The 24,550-nt window shown below is 43.2% G+C and overlaps 2 protein-coding genes across 4 annotated transcripts in view; one reads left to right on the forward strand and one right to left on the reverse strand.

Annotated features, from left to right (window-relative positions):
* The first annotated feature begins 1,550 nt into the window (after window positions 1–1,550).
* Window positions 1,551–23,196, forward strand: TMEM243 (transmembrane protein 243). 3 transcript variants are annotated; one of them, XM_028526169.2, is made up of 5 exons: window positions 1,551–1,770; window positions 2,310–2,597; window positions 19,992–20,042; window positions 21,077–21,181; window positions 22,575–23,196. In XM_028526169.2, the coding sequence occupies exons 2-5, from the start codon at window positions 2,520–2,522 to the stop codon at window positions 22,695–22,697; spliced, it is 357 nt and encodes a 118-aa protein (XP_028381970.1). In that variant the 5' UTR covers window positions 1,551–1,770; window positions 2,310–2,519; the 3' UTR covers window positions 22,698–23,196. The 3 variants fall into 3 exon arrangements, with proteins under 3 accessions (XP_028381970.1, XP_035866562.1, XP_028381969.1); XM_036010669.1 differs by having other exon boundaries at window positions 1,603–1,682; XM_028526168.2 differs by lacking the exon at window positions 1,551–1,770 and having other exon boundaries at window positions 2,157–2,597.
* The window catches only part of DMTF1 (cyclin D binding myb like transcription factor 1), a 31,053-nt gene continuing 29,632 nt past the window's right edge, over window positions 23,130–24,550 (reverse strand). Inside the window, 1 exon segment of the mRNA XM_028526167.2 lies at window positions 23,130–24,328. Within this exon segment, the coding sequence (XP_028381968.2) occupies window positions 24,219–24,328 (110 nt within the window). The 3' untranslated portion in view covers window positions 23,130–24,218.

Raw genomic sequence — 24,550 nt, forward strand, 5'->3', positions numbered from 1 at the left:
CCAGTTAAAGTTAGATATTCTAGTTACATTTATCGTTATCAATCTTCACTTTTTACATAAGAAGCTCAAAAGAGTTTAGATAACTCACCCAAGTTCACATAGCTTGTGGCACTGAGGTTTGAGGACACATGCATTTTGCTGTGTATAATGCGCACCCACCTTTTTGGCCCAAACTTTCAGGAAAAAAGTCTTTTAATTTTTAAATTCAATCATTTATTTATATTTAAAAACAAAACAGATTATTGTATTTGAGGGTATTATTTTGCATATGGATATCATTATTGCTTTTCTAGAGTTACACTTTTAATGCATAAACATAAATAAAAGAATTAAAAACATTTATATATAGAATTAGTTAACACCCATGTATAATGCGCATCCTTATTTTTCCCTCAAAAATTGGGGCAAAAAGTGCACATTATACACAGCAAAATATGGTACACAGTCAGCTTCACAGCTTGTGCTCTTAGATGTTGTGCCTGCTCCTTTCTCCAGACTGTAATCAGTTGCCTCCTCCAGCCTCCACACTATTACCTCGCCTATGTCTTGATCGCTGTATTACCCTGTCTGGTGATTGTTTGATACAGGTTTTTAAAGGTATTCATTCTCAAAAGTATTTGTTCAATGAATATGGCTGAACATGAGTAAGAAAAGCTATTTGTTGAGCCAATCAACTTTCTAGTAGAAATGGGTAAATGATTCTGGGTGAAAATTCCTTACGTATCAAAAAGTCCCGAACAAAGAGATCATTTATAAAATATATCTGGTAGATCAGATATGCACCATACCTGATTCTAATCAGTTTTACCAATTCCAAATCTATAGTTATGTGGTTTTTAGTCCATCCCTTATCCTAAACTGTTAAGGGGTCACTGGAATCTTTACTTGGACTCTTAAGAGTTCTGTAGCTACACGTGCGAAACACGGGCTCTCCCTGCATACAAATGTTGTTAGAGTCCTCCTCAATCTAGGAGCAGACGTGTCCAGGGAAACTAGCCTGGCTGTGTTTGTTTCGTATACTTATAAATAGCCCCAAATGCAGAGTAACGCTGTATTGCCTGTGAGGCCTGTCCACCTTCAGTTATCTGGGCTCTGAGATGCATAGATTGACAAGCGTTCCATGGGGCTGTAAATATGCTTGGTCAACACCAGCACTAGCAGGATTGAATGGACAAGTCGAAGAAGCACCTAGCACTCATTACCTCCTGACTGTTTCTGTAAACGACATAGGATCCCAATCACAGGCGTACTAAGAAAACCATATCCTCAATCAAATTGATCAATGACCCCATTCTGTCCAATTATGCAAAGACGGAGGTGGTTAACACAGGCTGCATGTTTATAAGATGCTTTCAACCAAACGCGAAGCTATCTTCAGAAATGTTCTGTGCTCACGTGGCTCTTGCAGACGCTAATTACTAAGAGGCTGAGAAACATGCAGCCGGGGAGCCAGTTCCACTGGGAATAAGCTGGCACCTCTAGAAATAAAGCACCGCAGCCAATGCGTCGCCTCGGCAGGTGGGATTGGCAGCCTCGGCCCTGACGTGGTCTGGGCGGGCCGAGTAGGTTTGCGACAGTGGCCACGGGTCCGGGCTAGAGCATCTGAGCGGCTGGGAGCCTGGACCTGCGCCCGCTCCCTGCCAGCGGAAAGATCTCTTTCTTGCTGGTACCCCCAAGCCTCAGTACCGATTTCGGCGCGGGTGTGGACCCGGGACCCGCGGTCCCCAGCGCAGCCAGGACTCCTTAGCGCAGGCGGCGGGGGACACCGAGGTTTGGCCTGTGGGCGTGGGGTTTCCCCGTGGGGTGGCCAGTTTGTGCCGGGCTCAGTGGGATGGTCTCTTCTGCCCGCTCGGGCAGCGGCTCGTGCAGAGAACGCAGGACGGCGTTGCCGAAGGCCCGCCGGCCCGCGGGTAGATGCAACAAATGAGGGGGGATCCAAGTTGCTGGGTTTACAGCCGCAGCGCTGCGGGAGGCGTCGTCCGCGGAGCTGTAGGGTCTGCTCCCGCTAGTAACTTCTCTTCTCCCGCCACTGGGGCATTGGGGGTGGGGTGGTGAAGAGGGGCTCACAGTGAGTTCTTCCTTGAAAACTTTTCCCCCCTGAGCCTGGCGGTCTGCGTGCCCGCCGGGGCTGGGGGGTAGGGTGGGGTGGGGATCACGTGTGGCCCGGGCCGAAGGGAAGCTGACTCGCTCCGCGAGCTTCTGTGCCCTGCGGACCGTGCGGCAGCGAGCCGCGGGCGGAGGCCGAGATTTGGGGAAGTGGGAGCTGCAGAGAGTTGGCCAAAGCTGTTTCCTTTCACTTCCTTCGGCAGCTACTCAAGATGAGGAGAAGAGTGGGGCTTGGGCGGAGCCGTCTGTTCCCCCGGGTCTGAGCGCCAGCCACCGCCGGGACGTCCGGGACGTACCTGGGGTTCGGCTATGTGTGCCCGGTGACCGGCGCGTGGGGAGCCCTGGACCTGGCACTTCGGGAGGGAATGCTGGCTTGTTTTGAGTGACTTTGGGGAGTGTGAAGAAGCCCCAAAATGGAGGACTTTTCTACCAGGACCTACGGCACCAGTGGGCTGGACAACAGACCGCTGTTCGGAGAGACGTCGGCCAAGGTGAGTGCGGACCGGGACTTCAGGCCTACGGGTGTGTGTGTGTGTCTGTCTGCCTTTTTGTCTGCTCTGCCGCCCAGAGTCCCGGCAGGTTCCTTCCGCGCGGCCCCTAAAGGCACTTGTAGGAAGAAAGAGCCGGTTCTTCAATCCTGCTTCACTCTCAAAATGTTTTGCCCTGCCCGTCCGCTCCTTGTTTGGGGCAGGGTTGGCCAAGAAGAGTCTTGAAGGCTGGGGATGGAGAAAAGTTCAGAAAATTCTGGGCCGTTGGAGTGCCCAGTGGAGTGCGGAAGCCCCTCTTCTGGAGGAAGAGAGGGTGTTTGCACACCCGTGTGAGTGCTAACCCTTGAGAGGCCTCATGTGCGCAAGAGGCTTCCTGTAAGAAAGGTGTTCTGATTACTGTTTATCGAGAGCCCATTAACGGTTTACTGCTGAGGCAGCCAAGCAAGAAGAGTAAAGACGAGAAATGAGAGTTTCTTGTTGGCATCCATTCCAGGAAATGAACAAAGTGTCTCTGGACCTAAACAAGCTGTGGTATGTTATTTTAGGCTTTTAAAAAGCAAGGTTTTTTTTTTGTTGTTTGTTTGTTTGTTTTTTTACAAGCCTAGCGTGTGATGTCCTGGGCCTGTAATTGACTAGAGCTTCTTTTCCTGTCTTCAGCATTTTTGAGTTGCCTAGCCAAGATTAGCCGGTGTTTTGATTCTTTTTTTTTTTTTCACCTAGAAAGTGGCATGGGTGATTTTTGACCCCCTGCCTGACAGATTGTTTTCAGCCTCAAGAAGTAGGGCACATGTACACGTCCAGAGCTCTTTGGATTTCTCAGCTTTGGCAGGGACCTGTGGCAGAAAGGACAGGGAACTTGGACACCTTGCAGTCTGGGGCAGAGCCCTGAGAAGCTGCCTGCCTGCGACAACACTACTACTTTATTTCACTAAAATTCCCTGTTGATTTTACTTTCTCTTACAATGTCTTAATAAGAAAATGTTTTAAGCTTAAACTCTAGGAAGATGCATCTTGTTTTCTCCTGGCTTTGCACTATATCTCTGCGCACAATGCTCCTAGTTTGAGAAGTATGCCTGCAGTCCAGTAGCCAACATTGGGCATTATGCAATAGGCCCTGGAGGGTGCAAGGAACCCAGAGGTGGAGGAAATATATAAACTAATGTGATGCAGTTGGATCTGTGCTATGATAGGGCATCCAGGGGGTACTCTGGGGTCAGAGGAGAAGCTGGTCACTTTTGTTTGGGAAGCATAGGGAAGACCCTGTGATAGTTTCTTCATTCAGTCTCTGGGCTCTTAGATCCTAATGCCTGTAAATTGGGGTTTCACTAGAAGAGGATTTGGGGCCTGGAGAGTAGTGGCAACTTGTTGCCTGAAGGGGTCCGACCCAGGGCATCTGGCTGCCCAGCTGTTTAGGGAGCTAAGAGGTTCAGTATCTCCCCCAGTGTGCTTTAGGGCACAGATTGGGAATCTGGGGGATGCAGACTTCTGACCTCATTGAGCCCGATAGCCCCTGAGTACTGAGGTAGATGACTTAGTAATAGATTTGTTCATTTATATAGACACTTAGAAATAATGATGTTTTCTGACTTGCTTGGGCCTAAAGAGTCAATGACTGTAGGTTTCCTATTGCCTGTGATCCATTTGAAGTCCACCCAAAAACTTTGGTATTCCAAATATGTCTGTTTATTGCATATTTATTTAGTCCAAGAGTATATAGCCCCAACCCTACTTTGGCAGCTTTAGGCATTTTTAACAGTAGTTTCAGCTACTCAGAGCTCCCTTGAGCCCCTCTGTGGGGCTGGCAGAATGATCGGATATAAAGACTTTGTACAGAATGGAGAAAAGAGAGAGACCTCTAGTCTGAGGATGTAGAAGACATCACGTTTCCTGTAGGTTGAGGTGCCGGATCTGAAGGAGAGGAATCCATTTTTAAAGGTAGCAGATGCTTTTATTTGAGGACCTGAAGTGGGCGAGGCACAGGAATGGGGCCTCAATAATGAAAGGCTAGGATACATCACAGTGGTGCCATTCCCACGGAGGACAGTCACTGCCAGAGCAGGAGGGATTCCTGGGGACCTTGGGAAAGCCTTCAGTGGCACTCACGTGCCGGTGTTCCCAATTTGCTGTCTTTCTGATGCCAGGAAGTTGGATACAACAGCCCCTTTAAGCGGAAACAATATTACTGAACTGCTACTTCTAAGGAGAAAAATCCATAAAAGGGAAAACTCACTTCTTATCATGGGGTGACAGATCTTCTGAGCACTTATATTTGCTGTATAACAACTGCCCATACAGATAGCCTCTTAATGTGATTATTTTTTATTTTTTAAATTTATTTTTCAACTATAGTTTACATTTAATATTGTTCTGTATTAGTTTCAGATGTACAGCAAAGTGGTTGGTAAATCATATACTTTATCATAAAGTTTACAGAGTGGTCCCTCTCACTGCTTCGAGTACCTGCCTGGCCCCATACCTATCTCGATGTTATTGACTGTATTCTCTATGTTGTGATCTACATCTCTGTGGCTATTCCACAACTACCAATTTGTACTGCTTAATCCCTCAGTTTTAAATTGAGAAAGGACTAGAGGCAAAGATGACTGAAGCCCACAGAGCAGAGAGGAGTCTGAGGGAAATTGTGTTTGCTTAGTGTCAGCCACATGCTAGGCATTCAGCTTTCCTTTGTTTGATCCTCAGATTCCTTTGTAAGATGAGCATTGTTATTCCTATTTTAGAACTGAGGAAGCTAAATGCAAAGCAGGTTACTTGTTCAGTCACACAACTAGTTCTCTCGTAAGGTTTCACCAACTTTTTTTCATGAGTTGACAGGGGTAGTATATTCTGCACCTGTGCTGCATACTTCTGAAAGCACTCGAGACATTCCATACCTATTGCCCCTCCACAGGAGATGGGTGAAGTGGTCACCCAAAGTCACAGTGCGAGTGAAAGAGAGTGGAATCTACTATAGAACAATACGTATGTAACCCAGTGGGCCTTCAGCAGCACCCTCCTGGGCAGTCCCTGAGAGAACTTGTCTCCTTCTGTACACGCTGCACAGAATGATTGCAGTCACTGAACTCCAGATGTATTCAACCTTTAGCGTGGTATTTAGGAAAAACTTGACAGCTAGAGTCATGGAACAAAAGGCAAAGGGCACCAGTTCTCTATCGTTATGTAAAGATCTAAGGCATAGTAGACGAAAAGGGAAACATGTTCAGTTTATCTAAGAAATATATTCTTCATTCCTTGATACCTTTGGGTTAACATATTGCTAGGTGGACTGTCTTATATATACATCCTGGTCAGAATGTCTAGATGCTTTTTTCACCTGTTTTTATCTGTCCCAAGTACCTCTCTTTCAGGAGAAAAACAAATGTGGCGCCAATACCACAATAACAAAATGTATCTGAGGTTTTTAAGCTTGTGCTTTAGCCTAGCATTTTCTAAAGAAGCACTATCCAGTAGAAATATAATGTGAGTCACATACGTGATTTTAAATATCCTAGTAGCCATGATGAACAGATGAAATTAATTTTAATTCCATACATCCAGAATATTGTCATTTTAGTATATAATCAAAATCCAGTCATTTCATTATGTCATCCATATAAAAAGTGGAGGTATTTTTACAGTTTTTTTTTTCACACTAAGCCTTTGAAATCCAGAATGTGTTTTTCACTTACAGCCTTTCTCAGTTTAGACTAGCCCCATTTCAGCTGCTCAGTAACCACGGGTAGCTAGAGTACTATCCTGTTGGGCAGCGCAGTTGTAAAGCAAGTGAATTATTAGTTGTGGTGGTTCCATAGCCCATGTTCTTTATCTTACCATGAGACTCCTCAGAGCATTTAATATGCTAATTTTCATTGGCACTCTAGTTGCAGAGGGTGGGAAAGTTGTGCTTTTTGTACTGTTTTGGTGACAAAGTCGTTTAGCACTGGCACGATGTCCTGCCCAGTTCTTTTACTCCCCCTCCCTACCAGGAACATTCATGAGACAAGTTTCTACACTACACTTGGTGGAAGGTAGTATAAACTGGTTGGTTTCCTGACCATTGTACTGATTTTCACTGATCACCAAATAAGTGAGTCATCCTTTAAGAAGGGAGGTAACAGTTTTTGTCCCTTTATTTCTTACTTGGATATGATGTAATAACAGTGAGTGACTTTGGAGGAAGGCACATAGATTGCACTCAGGATATTAGGGTGGGAGAAGCTCTGTGTAAGGGGTAAGGTTGTGGGCCCCGAGGCTCAGATCTTTGGTTCCAAGGCAAAAGTTCTACTACTGAAGGACTTCTCTTGCACTCTCCTTTTCCTGTGAAAAACAAAGGTGTAAAACAAGATCTTTTTCTGACCTGTAGTTCAATTCAGGCAATTCAAACTTGGGCATTTGCCTTCTGCTACTGCAAGAGTACTACTACTTGTTGTCTTTTGGAAAGCGGGGAGGGTATGGGGGTTACTGCTTTATAAGAACAAAGCCGTGGTTCCAGTTGTTGTGTCTGCCAGCCGCATATCCCAAAACCCCCAAAGGCTGTCCTCCCAGGAGTACGGGTTTCTAGCTTCTTTCCTTTGACAGCGCTTCTGGTGATCCCCAGAGAAGAGCTAGTCACCCAGAGGACCAGATCAGTTGTCCCCTTGCCTCTCATCCAGCCTGCCAAACCACTTTAGTGGTTGTTGTTCCTTGTGCTGGAGAAACAGTTCAGGCTGATAAGATGCCATGATTTTTTTTTTTCCTACTCTAGTAAATGCTTTGTCCTCACCCGCAGACCAAAGGACTAGGGAGGAGCTCTGGGAGTTGGGCGCAGGTATTTGTATTGTGTTGGCCACAAAAACTGTATGGCTTTTTCCATAAAATAAAAGATACATTTTTCATCTTCACCAATAACTTTATTGATTTGAATATTTTGAGTATGCCGGCTATCTCCTGTGTAGTATAACATTGATTGTTCTCAATTAATGTCTTGATTGGATCGCTGTCAACTTCAACTACCGGACTGTGGAGCATCATCCAATGAGAAATCTCTAGCATGAAACTTGACAAACCACTTTTGACACGTTTGATCAGTCACAATCACAGCATCTTCTCCATACACTATACAAATCTTTCTTTTGTGTCGAAGTTGTATTTTTACCTTCCTTGAAATAATAAAGCATAAAATGCTGAGAAAGTTGTGTTTTTCTGCCATCTTCAGTATTAAAATACAAACATTCATCAATTTTGATAAATTTTTTAAATTTTTAAAATTTTTATTGGTTGTTCTTAATTCTATCAGAATTATATTTCTTTTTAAAAATTGATTATGCTATTACAGTTGTCCCAATTTTTCCCCTTTTGCCCTCCTCCACCCAGCACCTACTACTCCCTCAGGCAGTCCCCCCACCATTGTTCACGTGCATGGGTCAGGCCTATAAGTTTTGTGGCTATTCCATTTCCTATACTGTAGGGTACATCCCCGTGGCTATTTTAAAACCACATATTTGCACTTCTTAATCCTCTTACCTCTCACCCAGTCCCCTATACCCCCTTCCCATCTGGCAACCATTAAAACACTATCCATATCCATGATTCCGTCTCTGTTCTTCTTGTTTGCTTACTTGTTTTTTAGATTTGATTGTTGATAGATATATATTTGTTGCCACTTTGTTGTTCATAGTTTTAATCTTTTTCTTAAATAAGTCCCTGTAACATTTCATATAATAATGGTTTGTTGATGATGAACTCCTTTAGTTTCTTCTTGTCTGGGAAGCTCTTTATCTGCCCTTTGATTCTAAATGACATGTTTACTGGGTAGAACAATCTTGGCTTTAGGTCCCTACTTTTCATGACTTTCAATGTTTCTTGCCAGTCCCTTTTAGCCTGCAAAGTTTCTTTTGAGAAAGAAAAAGCTGATAGTCTTATGGGAACTCCCCTGTAGGTAACTAATTGTTTTTCTCTGGCCACTTTTAGGATTCTCTGTCTTTAACCTTTGGCATTTTAACTATGATGTGTCTTGGAGTGGGCCTTTTTGTGTCCATCTTGTTTGGGACTCCTGTGCTTCCAGGATTTGAATGTTTGTTTCCTTCACCAAATTAGGGGAGTTTTCTTTCATTATTTTTTTCAAATAGATTTCCAGTTTCTTGCACCTTCTCTTCTTTTGGCACACCCTGTGGTGTGAATGTTGGACTTCTTGACATTATCCCAGAGGCTGCTTATATTTTCCTCATTTTTTTGGATTCTTTTTTCCTCTTATTGTTTTGCATGGCAGTTTTTTGCTTCCTTATGTTCCAAATCATTGATTTGATTCTTGGCTTCATCCACTCTTCTTTTGTTTACCTGTAAACTGTTCTTTGTTTCATTAATGTATCCTTTGTTTCTGACTGGATCTTTTTTATGCTGTTTGAGGTCCTCAGTAATTTCCTTAAGTATCCCAGTAGTCAGTGATTTGAAATCTAGATCTGAGAGATCACTTATCTCCATTTTGTTTAGTTCTTTCTCTGAAGTTTTGATCTGTTCTTTCATTTGGGCCACATTCCTTTGTCTCCTCATTTTGGCAGCCTCCCTGTGTTTGGCTCTATGTGCTAGGTAGAGCTGCTCTGACGCCCATGTCTCAGTGGTGTGGCCTAATGTAGTAGGTGTCCTGTAGTGTCCAGTGGCACAGCCTCCCCTATCACTGAAGCTGGGTACTCAAGGTGTACCTTTCATGTGGTCTGAGTACTCCCTCCTTGTGTAGTTGAGCCTTGGTTACTGTTGGCAGGTCAATGGGAGGCCAGGCCCATCAGCTGCAAGGACTGCCTGTGACCATTGACCCCCCAACCTCCACCCTCCATGGAGGATCAGCTGTGCAGGGGCAGGGTGGTCGTGCTCTGACATGGTCTGTAGCTGTCCACTGGGTGCACAGGCTCTGGGGTTTCCCTGGTAGTGCAGGCCAAGGTCACCCACCTGTGTTCTGCCTGGGGCCACCCTGCTTGAGCTATAAAGTAAATTGAGATGGCTGCTGCTTGTAGTGGCCTTGGAGATTCCCAGGGGAAGCCAAGTTGTGGGTCTAGGCTGGCTGCTGCTATTGCTGGGCTTGGGGTTCACTTAGCAAGAAGTACAAGGGCTGGGGGCTTACTGAGGCTGGCTGTTGCTTGTTTGGTAGGATTTGGGAAGTTGTGAAACCTGAGCCAAGACCAGCCATTCATATGGAAAAGTCACTTTTAACAGCTTGGGTGGTTCCATAAGTTGGGTGGGACAGAGTCTCAGGGGATCTCCAGGGCTGGGCAAACAATGTTAGCCAGGTTGATGGAGTCTCCGGTATGGCACCTGCCTGTCAGCTCTGTGGTTCTGTGAGGGGAGAGCTCAGAAAAGAACAGTGACCTCTGCCCACCTTTCTGTCTGGGAGAAAGCTGTCCCCCAGCTCTTGCCTTGATGCCAGACACTTCGTTTCTTCCCTCTATGTCACTGGTGCCTTTCAAGCTGCTACTCTGGTGCTGGAGCTCAGAGGGAATGAGTCTGATTATGTCCATGTGTGGGTTCTTTAAGGGGAACTGCTTGGGACTCTAGAAGTTTCTTCCTCCAAATTAATCCTCACTGTTTTTTTGCAGCCAGAAATTATGGGGACTTATTTTCTTGGCATTGGAACCCTGGGCTGGGGGGCCTGGTGTGGGGCTGGTGCTCCTTGCTCCTGAGATATCCCTCTGGAATTTGTATCTACCACACTCAGATAGGGGCCAGCCCATGTCGGCCCCTCCTAACAGTCTGGATGGATGTGGTTTCTTTAATTCCCTAGTTGTCGGACTTCTGTTCAAGTTAATTTCTGATGGTTCTGTATTTTAGTTGTAATTTTGATGTGGTTGCCTGCATTCTTTGGAGATCCTGAACCAGCAGTGACAGATGGGGGCCTGGTGTTCAGAAGCCTGGAATGCTGATACTGAAACAGGAGGTGGTGCTTCAGGCTCTCCTGCAGTTGAAGTCCTCACCCCCACTGCTGAGCTTCAGCATAAAGGCCAGGAGTAAATGCAATACAGTATTGTATAAAAACATTTAATCTGAGGCCTGCCTTTTCCTAAGTGGCTGGACTGCTGAGTTTTCTCTGTAGGCAGGGTTTTTGCAGGTCTGTGGTAATAGGCTGGGTCTAATGAATTGAGTCATTTTTTTCTTAGGGTCTCTCCATTGGCCATACATAGGTACAGTGACCATATTTTCTGAACTACCATAGGGACATGTGGGTTGACAAACTTGAGTGTTTTGTGGGAATATGGAATGCATATGAAATGAGGGCTGCCCTAGAAATTGGGGCCAGGGTACTCAGCTCCCACTCATCTCTGAGGAGCCTAATCTGTCATTGGTAAGATGCCCATTATATGTGGTAGAAGTAACACTAATACCATATTAGTAACTACTTACAGTCCTCTATTAAATGTCAAGTTAACTCTGTTCTGGGCACTTGATGTGTATTATCTCCTAATCCTTAACAGCAACCCTGCACATTCGACCGCTGTACAAATAGGGAAATTTAGGCTTAACAGTTAAGTGACTTTTGCAAAGTAGGCATGTGGTAGGAGGAACTTGACGTTAGGTTTGTCATACTCCTGACGCACGGCCCTTTAATGTACCTCTCATCTGAAGGTCAGCACATAGAAGTCTCCATTTGCTACGGGTACCACCTCCAGGGATCCTTTCCCCCTTCAACATTGGAGTAGGTGTGTTTTCTGTTTTTACTGTGATTTGATTTCCCTAAGTGGTGCTTCAGTGAAAAGGATATATTTCAAGTGCATGTATCTGTGAGAAGGAGAATCTGACAGAATGGATTTACAAAAACATTCACAACTGACAGCACTTCGAAATGTGAATCTGTGCTATAAGGGAAGCATTTAAAAATGTCCATGCACTACCTTTGTTTAGGTAGAAATGAGGGAAAACTTGGAGTTCAGGGCTCCAGGCGGCAGTGAAGGTCACGGTGCCCTCAGAGTTTGGGCGTGTGTGCCTGCATTCTTGTAAATCCTTTCTCAAGTGTCCTCTGGCACCACTCAGTCTGGTGTTTCTTTGGCAAGTCTTGGAACAGTCGCACCTGCGATCAGAGAAAAGGTGTCCTCTCACTGTCCACAAGGGATGTCCTGGTGACAGTGTGAGGGGAAGCTGCGGCTTAGGCAGAGCCGTGTATGTCTGGAGGAACTAGGTCCAACCCACTGGCAAGGCCTGAGGTTTCTGGCTGCAGCTGGGCCCAAACCTTCTCCTGCATTTCACATCCTCTCAGTAGGTTTCTTCCGAGAGGGCTGCCTATGAGCCATCTGACAAGTTTCCCCCTGTGATTTGGAAGGAGAAAAGGAAAGCCATTTCTGAGAATTGTCCTTTTATTCATGGTATGTGGGACCTGAGTTTGAGCGAGAAATACAGTATGTGTGATGCAAAATCGCAAACTTGTTGGATGTGGCTCAAGGGTCTGAGTCACTCTTTCCAGGTTAAGGGAAGGTTGTGCCCTTTGGACAGTCACACACGCTGAATAGATTACCCTGCCTCTCCCTCACAAGGGAAGACAGTCACTGTCTTCAAAGACCTGAAGAAGCATGGGTTAAGGATAATAAGTACTGAACATAAAAGTCCTTTCATGAGTCCTTTCATGAGAGGATGAGCCAAGTGCCTGGGGGTCTGAGAAAGGAAGTGAGTCTCTTGGAGACATCAGGATCAGAGGCCTTTTGAATCTTAAACCTAGAAGTAGGAGTAAGATTTTTGACAGGAGGAGGTGACGGGAACCCCAAGCAGGAGGTCCAGCTTGTGTCAAAGTGGTGGGAGCAGGAGAGTACAGGAAGTGGCGAGGGAATGCTAGTGTTCCATTGTGATTGGAGTCAGGAACTTGGGCAGCACTGTCCCAGGAGAGGCGGGGCTGGGTGAAGAGCTTTGAGTGCTGTGCTGAGCAGTATGATTCTCTTCTGGAGGCTGTAGGTTGTGGAGTGTGCATGTATTTTTTTAAATTCAATTATTAATCATGTGCATACTGTATCCCAGAAAAGGTGCCCTGTGCTGGATAGTGTATCTTCTCTCATGGAGCATATATGTACTGCAGGAAAGATAGAAGGGCATTAAACAGATCCCTGTTCTTCTTCCTTCTTTCCTTATTAAGCTTCAGCTACCCTGGCCACCGTTTTTTTCCTTCTAATTCCCAAGCTCACTTCTGCATCAGGGCCTTTGCCCTCGCTGTACTGGCTTGTTTGCAATACCCTTATCCTAGATCCTTGCATGTCTCATTTCTTTTTCTTATGAAGGCCCCTGCTCAAATGTTGCATTCCCAGAGGGGATTCTTTTGACTAAAACTAAGCCCCCCATCCCCACCCTGGTTACTCTTCTTTTACCTTGTTTTTTTTTTCTTCCTAACACTTAGCATGTAAAAGAGTAGAGAATGAACGCTTAACATCAAAGTTGGAAGCAGGATGAGTGGAAGAAGACTCTTCTAATGTTGGAGGGACTTGAGATTTTTGGTTCATAAAAACTCCATGGGGGAGAAATGCAACAGAGATGAGGATGGAAACAATTATCATATTTTTAGGACTATAAGATGCACTGGACCATAAGATACACCCAGGTTTTAGAGGAGAAAAATAGGAAAAAACTTTTTGAAGCAAAAACTGTGGTAAAATATTTAATAACCTGTGACCCCACTCCATTGCTGCCCTCCCCCCTGCCCATGAGCCAGGTAAGTTACATTCAGACTTTAAGATGCACCCCCATTTCCTCCCAGATTTGGTCGGAAAGTGTGTCTTATAGTCCAAGAAATATGGTAATCGAGCCAGGGAAAGGGTGCAACATTGGCAGAGAAGCTAGTCACCTTTTGATCCTCTTCAAGGTATAAGGAATGAAAATGTGGGAGGAGTTTTTTTCTTTTTTGTGCCCCCCCCCCCCCCCCCCCCCCCCCCCCCCAGCTAAGAATTCCTGCTAGTGCACAGTCTTCAGGAGTGGGGTTGGGAACCTGAGTTGAGGTGGAGCTTCTAACCGCTTTCTGGGGAGAAATGGGAACAGTCAACCCAAAATAATAGGCCATGGAAATATAGTGAAAGCCCAGCCAAAAACAGGAATTTATTGTAAACTCAGTTTGTTCTTTTGGCTAATATTTGAGCATCTGATCCATGTTGGGCACAGTGATAGGTAGAGGGAAGGAGCCACTGCCACTCCCCACCAATACAGTGATACCTTCATACAATCTCCACTCCAGGTAGTGGCAGCTCTCTCTGTCACATGGCTTGGTTTTGTCTGGATTAAAAAAATGTGCTCCAGCCCTGGCTGGTGTGGCTCTGAATTGAGCGCCAGCCTGTGAACTGAAAAATGTGTCTGCCTGTGGGTGGGTGCAGGCCCGTGCCGGGGTGCACAGCCTGGAGAGTGCAGCATTGAGCTGGATTCTAGCCACACAGCCATGTGCAGGGGCCCAGAATCCAACAGTGAACAAGGCAGACATGGCCTTTAGCCTCCTAGATGTCATAGTGCACAGGAGGAGACAGACAAGTAGATTGGCAATTAAGTGAGGACAGTTTAAACGGCTTCACAGTGAAACTTAGCACCAAACCAAACCAAAGAGCAGATGAACACATCCACCAGGAAGACTTCTGTGTGTTGCTGAAACTGCTGACTCCACCGTTGGAGACTGGTAGGGAGGCCCTCAGGTCAGAGATTGGGGTGATGTCAGTGGTTGCAGGCGAAGACCAGACTTGGGCGGTAGAGGAGAGGGTTGGAGGAAGAGGGATTTGGCAAAGCAGGTGTTGAGATAATCGAGGTAACTGAGAAGAGGAAGGGAAGAAGTTGACATGAGACAGCCTGGGGACATATGTTTCAGAATTTGAAGACAATCCTATTCCATCCCGGCTGTGCTAACAAAGTACAACAGACTGGCTGACTTAAACAATAAGCATCTCTTCCTAATGGTGCTGGAAGCCTGAGGTCGAGGTGCCAGTGTGATTGGGTGAGGTTCCTCTCCTGGGTTGAAAGTGGTTAGGGAACTCTCTCGAGCCTTTTTTATATGGGCACTAATCCCATTTATGTGGTCTCCTCCCTGATAGCCTAAGCACCTCCCGACACCCCACCTCCTAATACTGTCACATGGAGCTTTAGGATCTCAACATTCGAATTTAGGAGCGGGTACACAAACATTCACACCACAGCAGAGGATGTTACTGAAGTTGCCCTCTCAGGCTGGCCTGGGGAGCAGCAGGGAGTGCCTTGCCCCTGACTCCAGGCCCAGTGAATGTGGAATGAGACGTGGGCAGGAGGGGCTCTTCTGGGGAGAGTGTTCCGGGACCGAGGTCACACAGGTAGTGTGGTCCAGGAAGCAGTGCGCCGGCAGGGGGCAGGTTTCCAGCGTGGTGGCGAGGGGGGTTTGGCTGATGGGGCTTGCAGGTGTGGCGTGTGAAGATGACCCGATAGGACTGAGAGCGCCTGGGGAAGGGATGTGGGTTTATAGGGCTACCCGTGATGTTGCAGAGAAAGTTAGAAGTAAAACTAAAAGTGGGATTTTCGTTGTTAACCCAACCCCTGCCCTTACCTTCTCTCCAGAGTATGGAAGGGAACGTCTTTGTGGCTTTGACCATGCAAGGCTTTTCTTCTCTGCGAGGAGCTTTTTCAGTTTTGCTTTGCTTCTCCTTGGGAGTTCTTTAGCAGGAGTTGCTCTCGTGCCTCTGAAACCTGTGCTTGGTCCTGCTGCAGCAGAACACGAGTAACTGGGCTTGTACTCAGGCTGGGAAACCTGCCCCTGGATGTTCCCCGGGGTTCGCTATTAATATTTCTGTGGAATCCGTGGAGCTGAGCCTGGGAGACTCTGTTCGGATGTTGGGCCTTTGCAGTTGGCAGAAACATGACCTTCAGGATGGCAGGCCCAGGCCCTAGCTGCTGTGCTATTGGGTGACTGGTGTGGAGCAGCAAGGCCACCCGCTGTTCTGCCAGGAAGGTGAGAATTCTGACAAGCCAGGCACCAGGGGAGCAATGAGAGTAGCCTGTGTCAGTGAGAGGCACTGTAAGGAAAATGCTGTTGGCTACTTCTGTTTATGATTCTCTCATTTCACCAGGCATTGCAGGGCAAGTGCCAACAGTGTACCAGTCTGCCAGTCTCTAGGGAAAACAAGCAGGCTGTCTCCCCCATCCTCAAGGAACTGCCAGTCCTAATTAAAGAGGCAGGTCAAACATTTTATTTTGGTGCAAGAAAGGTAATGTGGGCAATGTGATCTTGAAGCCCTGAGACACAACACCTGTCATCCTGAGAGGAGGGTCCTGAGGCTGCTGGTGTCTAGAAAGTACTTGCCCTGGAAGTGAGGTCTGAGTTGTAGGATGAGCCATCCCATCGGGAGTGTGGCATGTCAGTCATTCCATCTCCATCCCACTCTCAGGAATATGCCTTCAGCTTTTCTATGGATCAATATAAGAAATGACTGTGTGTGAAGTAGCTGCATTTTCTGTTCCTGTGTTTGCACAGACCCATGCAATATACTCAGGAGACTCAGTTAGACTCAGGAGAAGTTTGCCTCTTCTCCATCCAGTGTGCTTATTTTTATTGGGAAGAACTTGTTAACTGTACTTCCTGCTTAGCTGCCAGGAGTCTTCATACTAGCATTTGAGCTTAAAGCAGAAGAGTTTTCTTTAGCGAACATTTTCCTGTAAAACCTTTCCATTTCCAAAACCCCCTTAGAAATAACTTCTTGCTTTTTTTATTGTTGCTTAAAGGGGTAAGGGCTTTACTGCAGTAGCACGTGTCCTCAGCTCTCAGCTGGGCCAGTGTCGCTGGCCCCCAGATCACCCTCTGTGTAGCAAGCAAGCACTTAGAAGAAGGGGCGTAAGAGTGGGAGGTCCACCAAAGAATCCTGCTGTTACTTTGGCCTGGATTCATGGTTACTTTGATAGTAGCAGGTCTGAATCCAAGGCTTTGACTTGGAGAAAGAAAACTTTGTGAGAAACCCTTCTGCCATATCCCAAATTTTGGGTTGGCCAAAAAGTTTCTTTAGTTTTTTTTCTGTATGATGTCTTGAGTGGTGCTCAGTTTTTAACTTCATTTGAAGCAATTTTGTTAGATTGTATTGTGACAGCTGTCCTATCTATCTGTGTGCATTTAAAAAAAAGTATTCAAAATTGGTGAATTTTTGTGCAGCCATTTTAATATTGAAGATGGAAGAAGACACCTGGCATTTTTGGTGTATTATGCTTTATTTCAAGAAAGGTAAAAGTGCAACTGAAACGTAAAAAAAGATTTGTGCGTGTATGGAGAAAGTGCTGTGACTAATCGTGTCAAAAGAGGTTTCCTAATAAGTTTCTTGGGGCTATTAACATTTTGGCCAAATGATTCTTTGCTGTGGGGCTATCTCATGCATTGGAAGATATTTAGCAGCACTTCTGGCGTCTACCCACTAGATGTTAATAGTGGGAGACAGCCAACATACTCAAAATACACAAATCAATGAAGTTATTTGTGAAAATGAAAAATGTGTCTCTTATTTTATGGAAAAAAACTAAATGGACTTTTTGGCTAACCCAATAGTTCATCCCATCTTGGGAGACCTAGAGAGATTGCATTATAACAATAAAGTAACTGATATTCATGCAGATGTCTTAGAATTCCATTTGGTGAACTTTCTAGAAGGCAAGCAGGACAGTAGTCATTAAAGTTTAGACAGATTTTCATGAGTGATTAAAACCAGTTGCCGTATTTTTTGGACCATAAGACACACCTAGGTTTTAGAGGAAAATAGGAAAAAAAAATTTTGAAGCAAAAAATGTGGTAAAATATTTAATAACATAAATAACTTATTTCACCAGTGTAAATGTAAACAGAACTCAACAAGAGCATTAACAACCATTATTCCTCCCAAATTTGGGGGTGGGGGGTGCGTCTTATAGTCAGAAAATATGGTAGGTTTTACATGGGTTAGTCCAACAATCTGGAAAAAAAAATCACGAGGAAATCTTCATTACTGGAAGGTAAACACTCCACTGAAGTACCTTGCTAACAGGTTTTGAGGTGTCACCTGCCACTTGGTATCTTTGTCCAGACCAGCAGTAGCATTCTAGGTTGCTCTTCCAGGGAGGAGTTTACATGGGATCTGCTCTATTGGCTTTGGCTGCTGCATCCTACCTCCATCCATCACTTAGTGCTACTGAGAACTTGGGTGAGTTTTCAACATTCCTGAGCCTCTTCTACTGTCTGCAAAGTAATTCATAATATCATTTCATCCCAGGATTTTTAAAGAAAAGACATGCAGTAACTTCTGGCATAGTTACTATCCCTTTACCATTATTACTTCTGCCGGCTTTGATCCTGGTTGGCAACTTGTTGTTCGGAGACTAGTAATTCTTGGCCACCTGTCACCTGAACATCTTCATTGGCTTCTTTCTGTTGGTAAGAGGACTTTTGGGATGCGTGCAGATTTTTGTAAATTTGCAAGTTCCTGGAGTTGATGGGAGCGGATATTCTTGACTTTCAGAATAGACCATAAGGGTTTAGTTAAACCTTTTTTACAAGGCAAAAAACAGTAGTAATAGATTGTGTACACATTTGTGTTAAATGCACACACATGTAAAATTGTCTTGTGTGGGATAATTTATGATCAGTGATTTGCCCATATCTCTCTCTAAAATGGTCATTTCAGTCCTGGCTGTGTGGGAATAATTATGATCAGTGATTTGCCCATATCTCTTCTCTAAAAATGGTCATAATTTCAGTCCTGGCTCAGTGCTTTGAGTGCTGGCCTGTGAACCAAAAAGTTGCTGGTTTGATTCCCAGTCAGGCACACACCTGGGTTGTGGGTCAGGTTCCCAGTTGCGGGCCTGTGAGAGGCAGCCAATTGACATTTCTCTCCCTTTCTTTCTCCCTTCACCTCTCTCTAAAAATATATTTTAAAGAATGATTGTAATTTTAGACTACTGTGTGCTGTGTAGGCTTCTATAGCTGAGGCAGTGATATGATTTGGTCTGAGCCTTCCTAGTTTATTAAAGGTGTGGCTGGTGTTCAGTTCTTTGTTCTCTGTATCATTTGAATTGCATGGCCTTGCTGTGAGAGGGAGGTTCGTTCAGGCATTCCCCATGTAGTACTTGACTTGCCTTCCTCTTTCCCTCTGTACCTTGCTTGTCTCTTAACTTTGGATTTCTTTAAATGCAGTTTGGAAATGTTCAGCAACATTGTTCAGTTGCTACTCTGTGTTTGTTCCTGTACTCTTGCCATCTCTGAGCTTTTATTCCGTATCTTGCCCTTTTCTGCTGAAACTTTACCAAAAAAATCTGTAAGACTACTGATTCACTACTCACTTTTGACTTCTCAGAGATAAGATACTTGGCCTAACAGTAGTGTTTGATACTTAGGTCTTAAACCCTTGTGACCTTATTCTGTAAGCTCTGTAAGTAACTGCTATCAACCATATATATATAATATATATATAATAGTAAAAACAGTATCATATTAGTAACATACAGGGATGGGCAAAGTAGATTTATAGTTCATTAGGAAAACAGTGATGTTTTGCGTACTAACAACTGTAAACCTTTTACCTCACCCTATATATATTTATAAACATATATATGTGATATATACACACATATATGTATATATACACACACACACATATATAAAATTTTCTCCTATATATAAACTTTTTAGTTCCTATATCTGAAACTAAACCTAACCGGTGACCCTGATTTAGGAATCCCATTTCAAAATTGCGTCTAACTTATTGTGTGTTTTAGGCAAATATTTAATCACAACTGGGACTAAATTTACCTTAACGTGTACACTTAAGATTGGATTAGAGCAGCTTTTTAAACCACTATGGAGCTTGTTGGGGCAGGGATGGGAATGACAAGGAAGTTCACTGGGTTGGACCACAGGCTCCTCATTCAATCATATGATTCTGCTTTTGTTTGTATGTGGACGACTTGCACTATTAAGCTGGGAAAACCCTGGACAAGGTGGTCTGAGAGCGCCCCAGCCTTGGCATTCTGCTACCTCCAGCAATAGGATCTCCTTTTTGCTTACACGAGACAAGGACACCTAAGCTGTATCACAAATAGGACCCAAACTCCTGATGGCACTCGACATCATCCCCAGTCTGGTTCTTTCCGCCAAAGATCTGGGCTGGCCTTCCCAGTGCACCTGTCTCTTCCTCTGCTCATGCTGTTCCACTGCAGCACGTGACTTTTTGTAAGCTTCCCTTCCCCATCCAGTCCTTCTCAATCTTCAAAAGACTCTAGTGTAAAAAACATCCTGTCCCATCAAGGAACTTTCCCCAGTTATTTGTCCATCTTCCCCAAGTACCCTTTTCCCACTCTGGTGGCTGAGTACACTTTGCCTTTCTGGCATTTGTATTTACGTGGGAAGAGAGGGGGCAGGATCTTTTGTTTCTTCATGCAATGCCTACGGTTGTACTTTTCTCAAAGTGCCATGGATCCACCATATGGCTCAAAAACTCTTTTCTCTTTCAGGATCGAATCATCAATTTAGTTGTTGGCAGCTTAACATCCTTATTGATTCTAGTAAGTATCTTTGTGTCTTACCCAGTCTCTTAGCCAAAGTTCTGAAAACTTTAGTATTATGGTTCAATTAACTCTCAAAAAACAAAAACAAAAAATACAAGGGGCCAGTGTAGCAGCATGGGAAGTATTCTAGTCATAGTTATATTTCTGCTTTCAATTTTATTACAAGTTAAAACTGCAGTTGGTAACCAGAGTAAATTTTCAGCCTTCATCCCCAGTTGAATATGTGAAAGTCAAGTAAGTTTTCTGAATTTGCCACCCATGGTAACATAAGTAACATGTCAGTTGCTACCAGCAACTCCCTTCTGTACCTAACCCACATCTCCCCCTTTTTTCTGTTAATATCTTAAGTTTATATCGTTTCTTAAAGCACATTCGTTATATTTTGGTTTTAAAAGATTTGGTCAGCATATAGTGATTTTTCACCCTGTATAATATAGCTTGGTGCTATCACAATAAAATAAAAAACAAAGCTCTATTTCCTATAGTCTGAGAATGACATTTCTGTGAAACATTTTCATTAAACGTAAGAAAATTTTAGGGAAGTCTGTTTCCATGACTACTTAAAAAGAATGGGTACATTGTTGTATCTATAGCAGAAACAACTCTGTAGCCCATTTGCATAATATTGAGCAAAACCAGTTTTGGTTTTTTTTTTTTGTTGGAGTATTCCAAATAACAAAAAGGTTAGAACTTTCCCTGATGTAATCATCAATCCTGGGAATGAGGTGGAAATGCTTTTAATCTTTGTTAATGAAGAGTTTATTTTGAGGCTAGCTGGCTTTACTGCACTTTTTTTTGTCTCCTTTCATAAAGAGGGAAAGGTTAGAAAGAGCAAGTACTAAAAGTAATGCAATCAAGCATATTTATAAGCAACTTTATTAAACATTGCACTAACATTCTGTAAGGCAGATCTGATGGTAAATATCATTTTACAGTGTGAAGCATTTTATAATGATTAACATTGCCTAGACTCCACTCTGACCAAGTTTTGGAATTACTCCTAAGGCCTGACATAATTTCTCTTCATACAGGTAACGCTGATCAGTGCTTTTGTTTTCCCTCAACCACCTCCAAAACCATTGAATGTATTTTTTGCTGTCTGCATCTCTTTGAGTAGTATTACTGCCTGCATACTTGTGAGTACTGTTTAGAATTTAAGTTGAGTATCCTTGAGGGCTGCAGGTTGCAGTGCCTAGGACAGATTCACAGACCTGAGTCTTATGAAAGGGTATCTCTGATTGCAACTCTCCCCAACCCTCCAAGGATGTCAAAATTCTCAATATTAATTGCAGTGTCTTCTCTCTTAATCTGAGTTTCTTTTCTCCTAAATCCCAAAGTTGTAACCCTAAAGGGAAGCTTCCCTTGATAGCTAAGAAATGGAAGGAAAGAAATAGTTAAAAAGACTCAGGTGGCCAAAGATTTGATGTAATTTACTTCTTTCAAGGACTACCTATAGGGCCCACCAGGCTTTAGGGAATGCTATTACTGTTCTTACGGGAAGAGATAAAGCACTAGCACTCTGGATTTATTTCTAATAATTACAAAATTAATCTATTTTAATCTCTGTGTTTATCTCCTCAAATGTATCCTTGTTGCAACAAGGTTCATTTTTACTACAAAGAAGCCTTTGTTTTAGGTGAAGCAAAGATGGTTGTAGATCCATCTTAAGTTAGGTTATTTGCCAAGTGTTCGTTAGTCATTCATTAGTTAGTTGGCTGTTGTTTCTTTGATGAGGCAGAATCAAAACAGTAAACCTTCAAAAGCAACTGTTTTGACTCACATAGGCTTGAACTGTAATAGCAATGTGCTTATATGAGTTAAAATTAAACGGGACCTCCAGCTTCTAATGCACTGATTCTGCTGTACTCCTATGACGTGAGGGAAGAATTCGGCAGTCCCACTTTGGGAGCCTTTGGAACAAAGCTACGGAGACACCCTCCCCCCACTCCCAGCCTAATGCCAAAAGTGACTAACAGTGATTTAGTTCAAAACGAATACATGCATACGTAAGCCCAATTCCGTATTGGCAGTTTGAATGTTATTTGAAATTAAAAGTTGTCCCTTCCACTATCTAAAAGAATTGTATCTTTTAAATAAATAGGGGTGGGCAAAAGTAGGCTTATCATTGTTCATATGGAAAAATATACACAAAAATAAATAATATATAAGAATAAACTCTTTCACATATTAACAACTGTAAACCTACTTTTGTTCAGCCTGTACTTAAAACTATGTCCAGATGACTCATATTCTTGGATGGTCCGCCAAAGGACTGATGTGGATGCTGTTGATCTGAACACAGAACAGCGTTAACTAGAGCAGACAGAAGCGTTATAACCTTGGATGTGGAAACTCAGTTGTTACTACTTGAATTATAAAGAATTACAATTAAATTTTGGCTGCATTAATTTTCAGGAATGTAGGTTAATATAAAGACTGTCTCATTTAGGGGAAAAAGAATTAGTTGTATTTTAAATACTTGACCCACTGGCTATTACTTAAACTTTTATTTAATTCTTCTTCTTTTAGATCTACTGGTATCGACAAGGAGACTTAGAACCGAAATTTAGAAATCTAATTTACTATATTTTATTTTCTATCATCATGTTATGTATATGTGCGAACCTGTACTTCCATGATGTGGGAAAGTGAGGCTACCAAGGAAAAAACACTTACCAGGTCTCTTCAAAGCTATGTATTAGGACTGTGAATAAGAGCTGGATGAGTATGCTGAAGAATCGACTGCAGAAGTCTGAACATGATTTTCATGCTAATTGTAAATCTAAATTCCCTTTTTTCAGGGGAGACATATCATAGATCACTTTGCTTTTTTTTCTCTTTAAAGAAGCTGATATGGCACTTACACATTCCAACCCTTAAAGCTCAAACAGCACAAGTAATTTTCACTTTTGAAATTAAAATTCTTTATAATGTAATTGCATGGCGAAAGGCTATGTAACAAACAATCTTGCATTTTAAGACAAATATTCTTTTATTTCTGTTAAACTGAATGTACAATTATTGTTCCCTAGGCAACCAACTCTTGCTTTTAACTACAATTTCATTTCATGTTAACAAAACACAGACGGTGAAAAGACAACTTTGATTGTGAAGATCTAATTACAATAATAAATAAAATAATTTATACAAGTTTTTTTGTGACTTTTCTATAGGAGTCATATGCGTTAAAGCTTTAAGAGGCTAGTTTTGGTTTAACCTTCTCTAGTATAGGAATGACTCAATTTATATTTCATTTCATTACAGAAGCAAATTGTGTTTTTTAAAATTGCCTGAGAGGGAGAAATTTTATCACACCCTCCCCAGCTAATGCACTAAGTGAACAGCAAACTCTGATACCCTCCTTAATTTTTTCTGGGTTAATTCTTATCACAAAACATGTAAGAAATAGTCACGGTATAGGATAGGGAACTTCCTTCCCATTTTGTTTTTCCTCAAAGTGCTAATTTTGTAAACTGATGACAGTGGGCTCTGAAGTGAAAACTCTGAGTTTTGACATTACTCTTATCCATATTCCCTTTAAAAGTAATAAAAAAAAAAACCTGTAGTGAATTTTCCTAACTCTTTTAATGCTTTCCTCTCTACCCAGTTTAAATCAGCTCTCACTGCCAGCAATCAGTAAGTAAACCCAAGGTAACTGCTGCACAATCACCTCCTAGGTCTTGTCCTTGTGTGCTGGTCAAGTCTCAAAGTAATGATTATCTTTTTGAGGAAGGTCACTGGTAAACTCTAGACCATGCTGTGACTTCTCTGAAATATAAACAGGCCTACTTGAGATCGGATAGAGACATCTGATCTTTAGAGGTGAATGTTACCGCTTTTGAAAGAGTAGTTAGGCTTTGGTGATTTTAAACTTTTCTCAGTGGCTAAGTGAATGGAATTCCCTGCTAACACAGGGATCTATGTAGTTAAAGACCCCTGCCCCCCCCGCCACAGACCCCACTCAAGTACATTTCTTTAAGACTAGACCTCAGATGACATTGGAAGGAGGTAAAAAGTCATAGCAGCAACACTGTATGCGGCTTACGCACTGTAGCTGTTGAAAAGCCAGAGGAATGGTAAGTTAAGCCTCTTGGGGGTTCCTCCTATTTCTTTGGAGATGTTGTAATTAACAGTGTGGCTTCTTTGCTTGAACTACCTGTTTCTAAGAATTACCTAATGACAGTTGACCAAATCTTCAACATCCTTTGAGTCTTCTGAAACAGGACTGCACAAAGATGACCCAATGATATTTGATTCTTCTCGATGATGTTGGAGTATGGGATCTGTAATGAGTTAAGTTTCAAGATACTGTTAAATGTATATAATGTACATATTCCCTAATCTACATCAAGAATTTAAAGTAAGTATTCTACCAAAGTGCAAAATTTAGCAGAAAGACTAATCTTTATTGCTGGTTCAAGAATGACTTAAACAACAGAATTAAATATGTAACTGCCTGATTTCCTCTTTAAGACTTAGCAAGCACACCATGGACTTGTACAACA

Source organism: Phyllostomus discolor, chromosome 10, assembly GCF_004126475.2.
Source record: "Phyllostomus discolor isolate MPI-MPIP mPhyDis1 chromosome 10, mPhyDis1.pri.v3, whole genome shotgun sequence".
NCBI classification, from domain to species: domain Eukaryota; kingdom Metazoa; phylum Chordata; class Mammalia; order Chiroptera; family Phyllostomidae; genus Phyllostomus; species Phyllostomus discolor.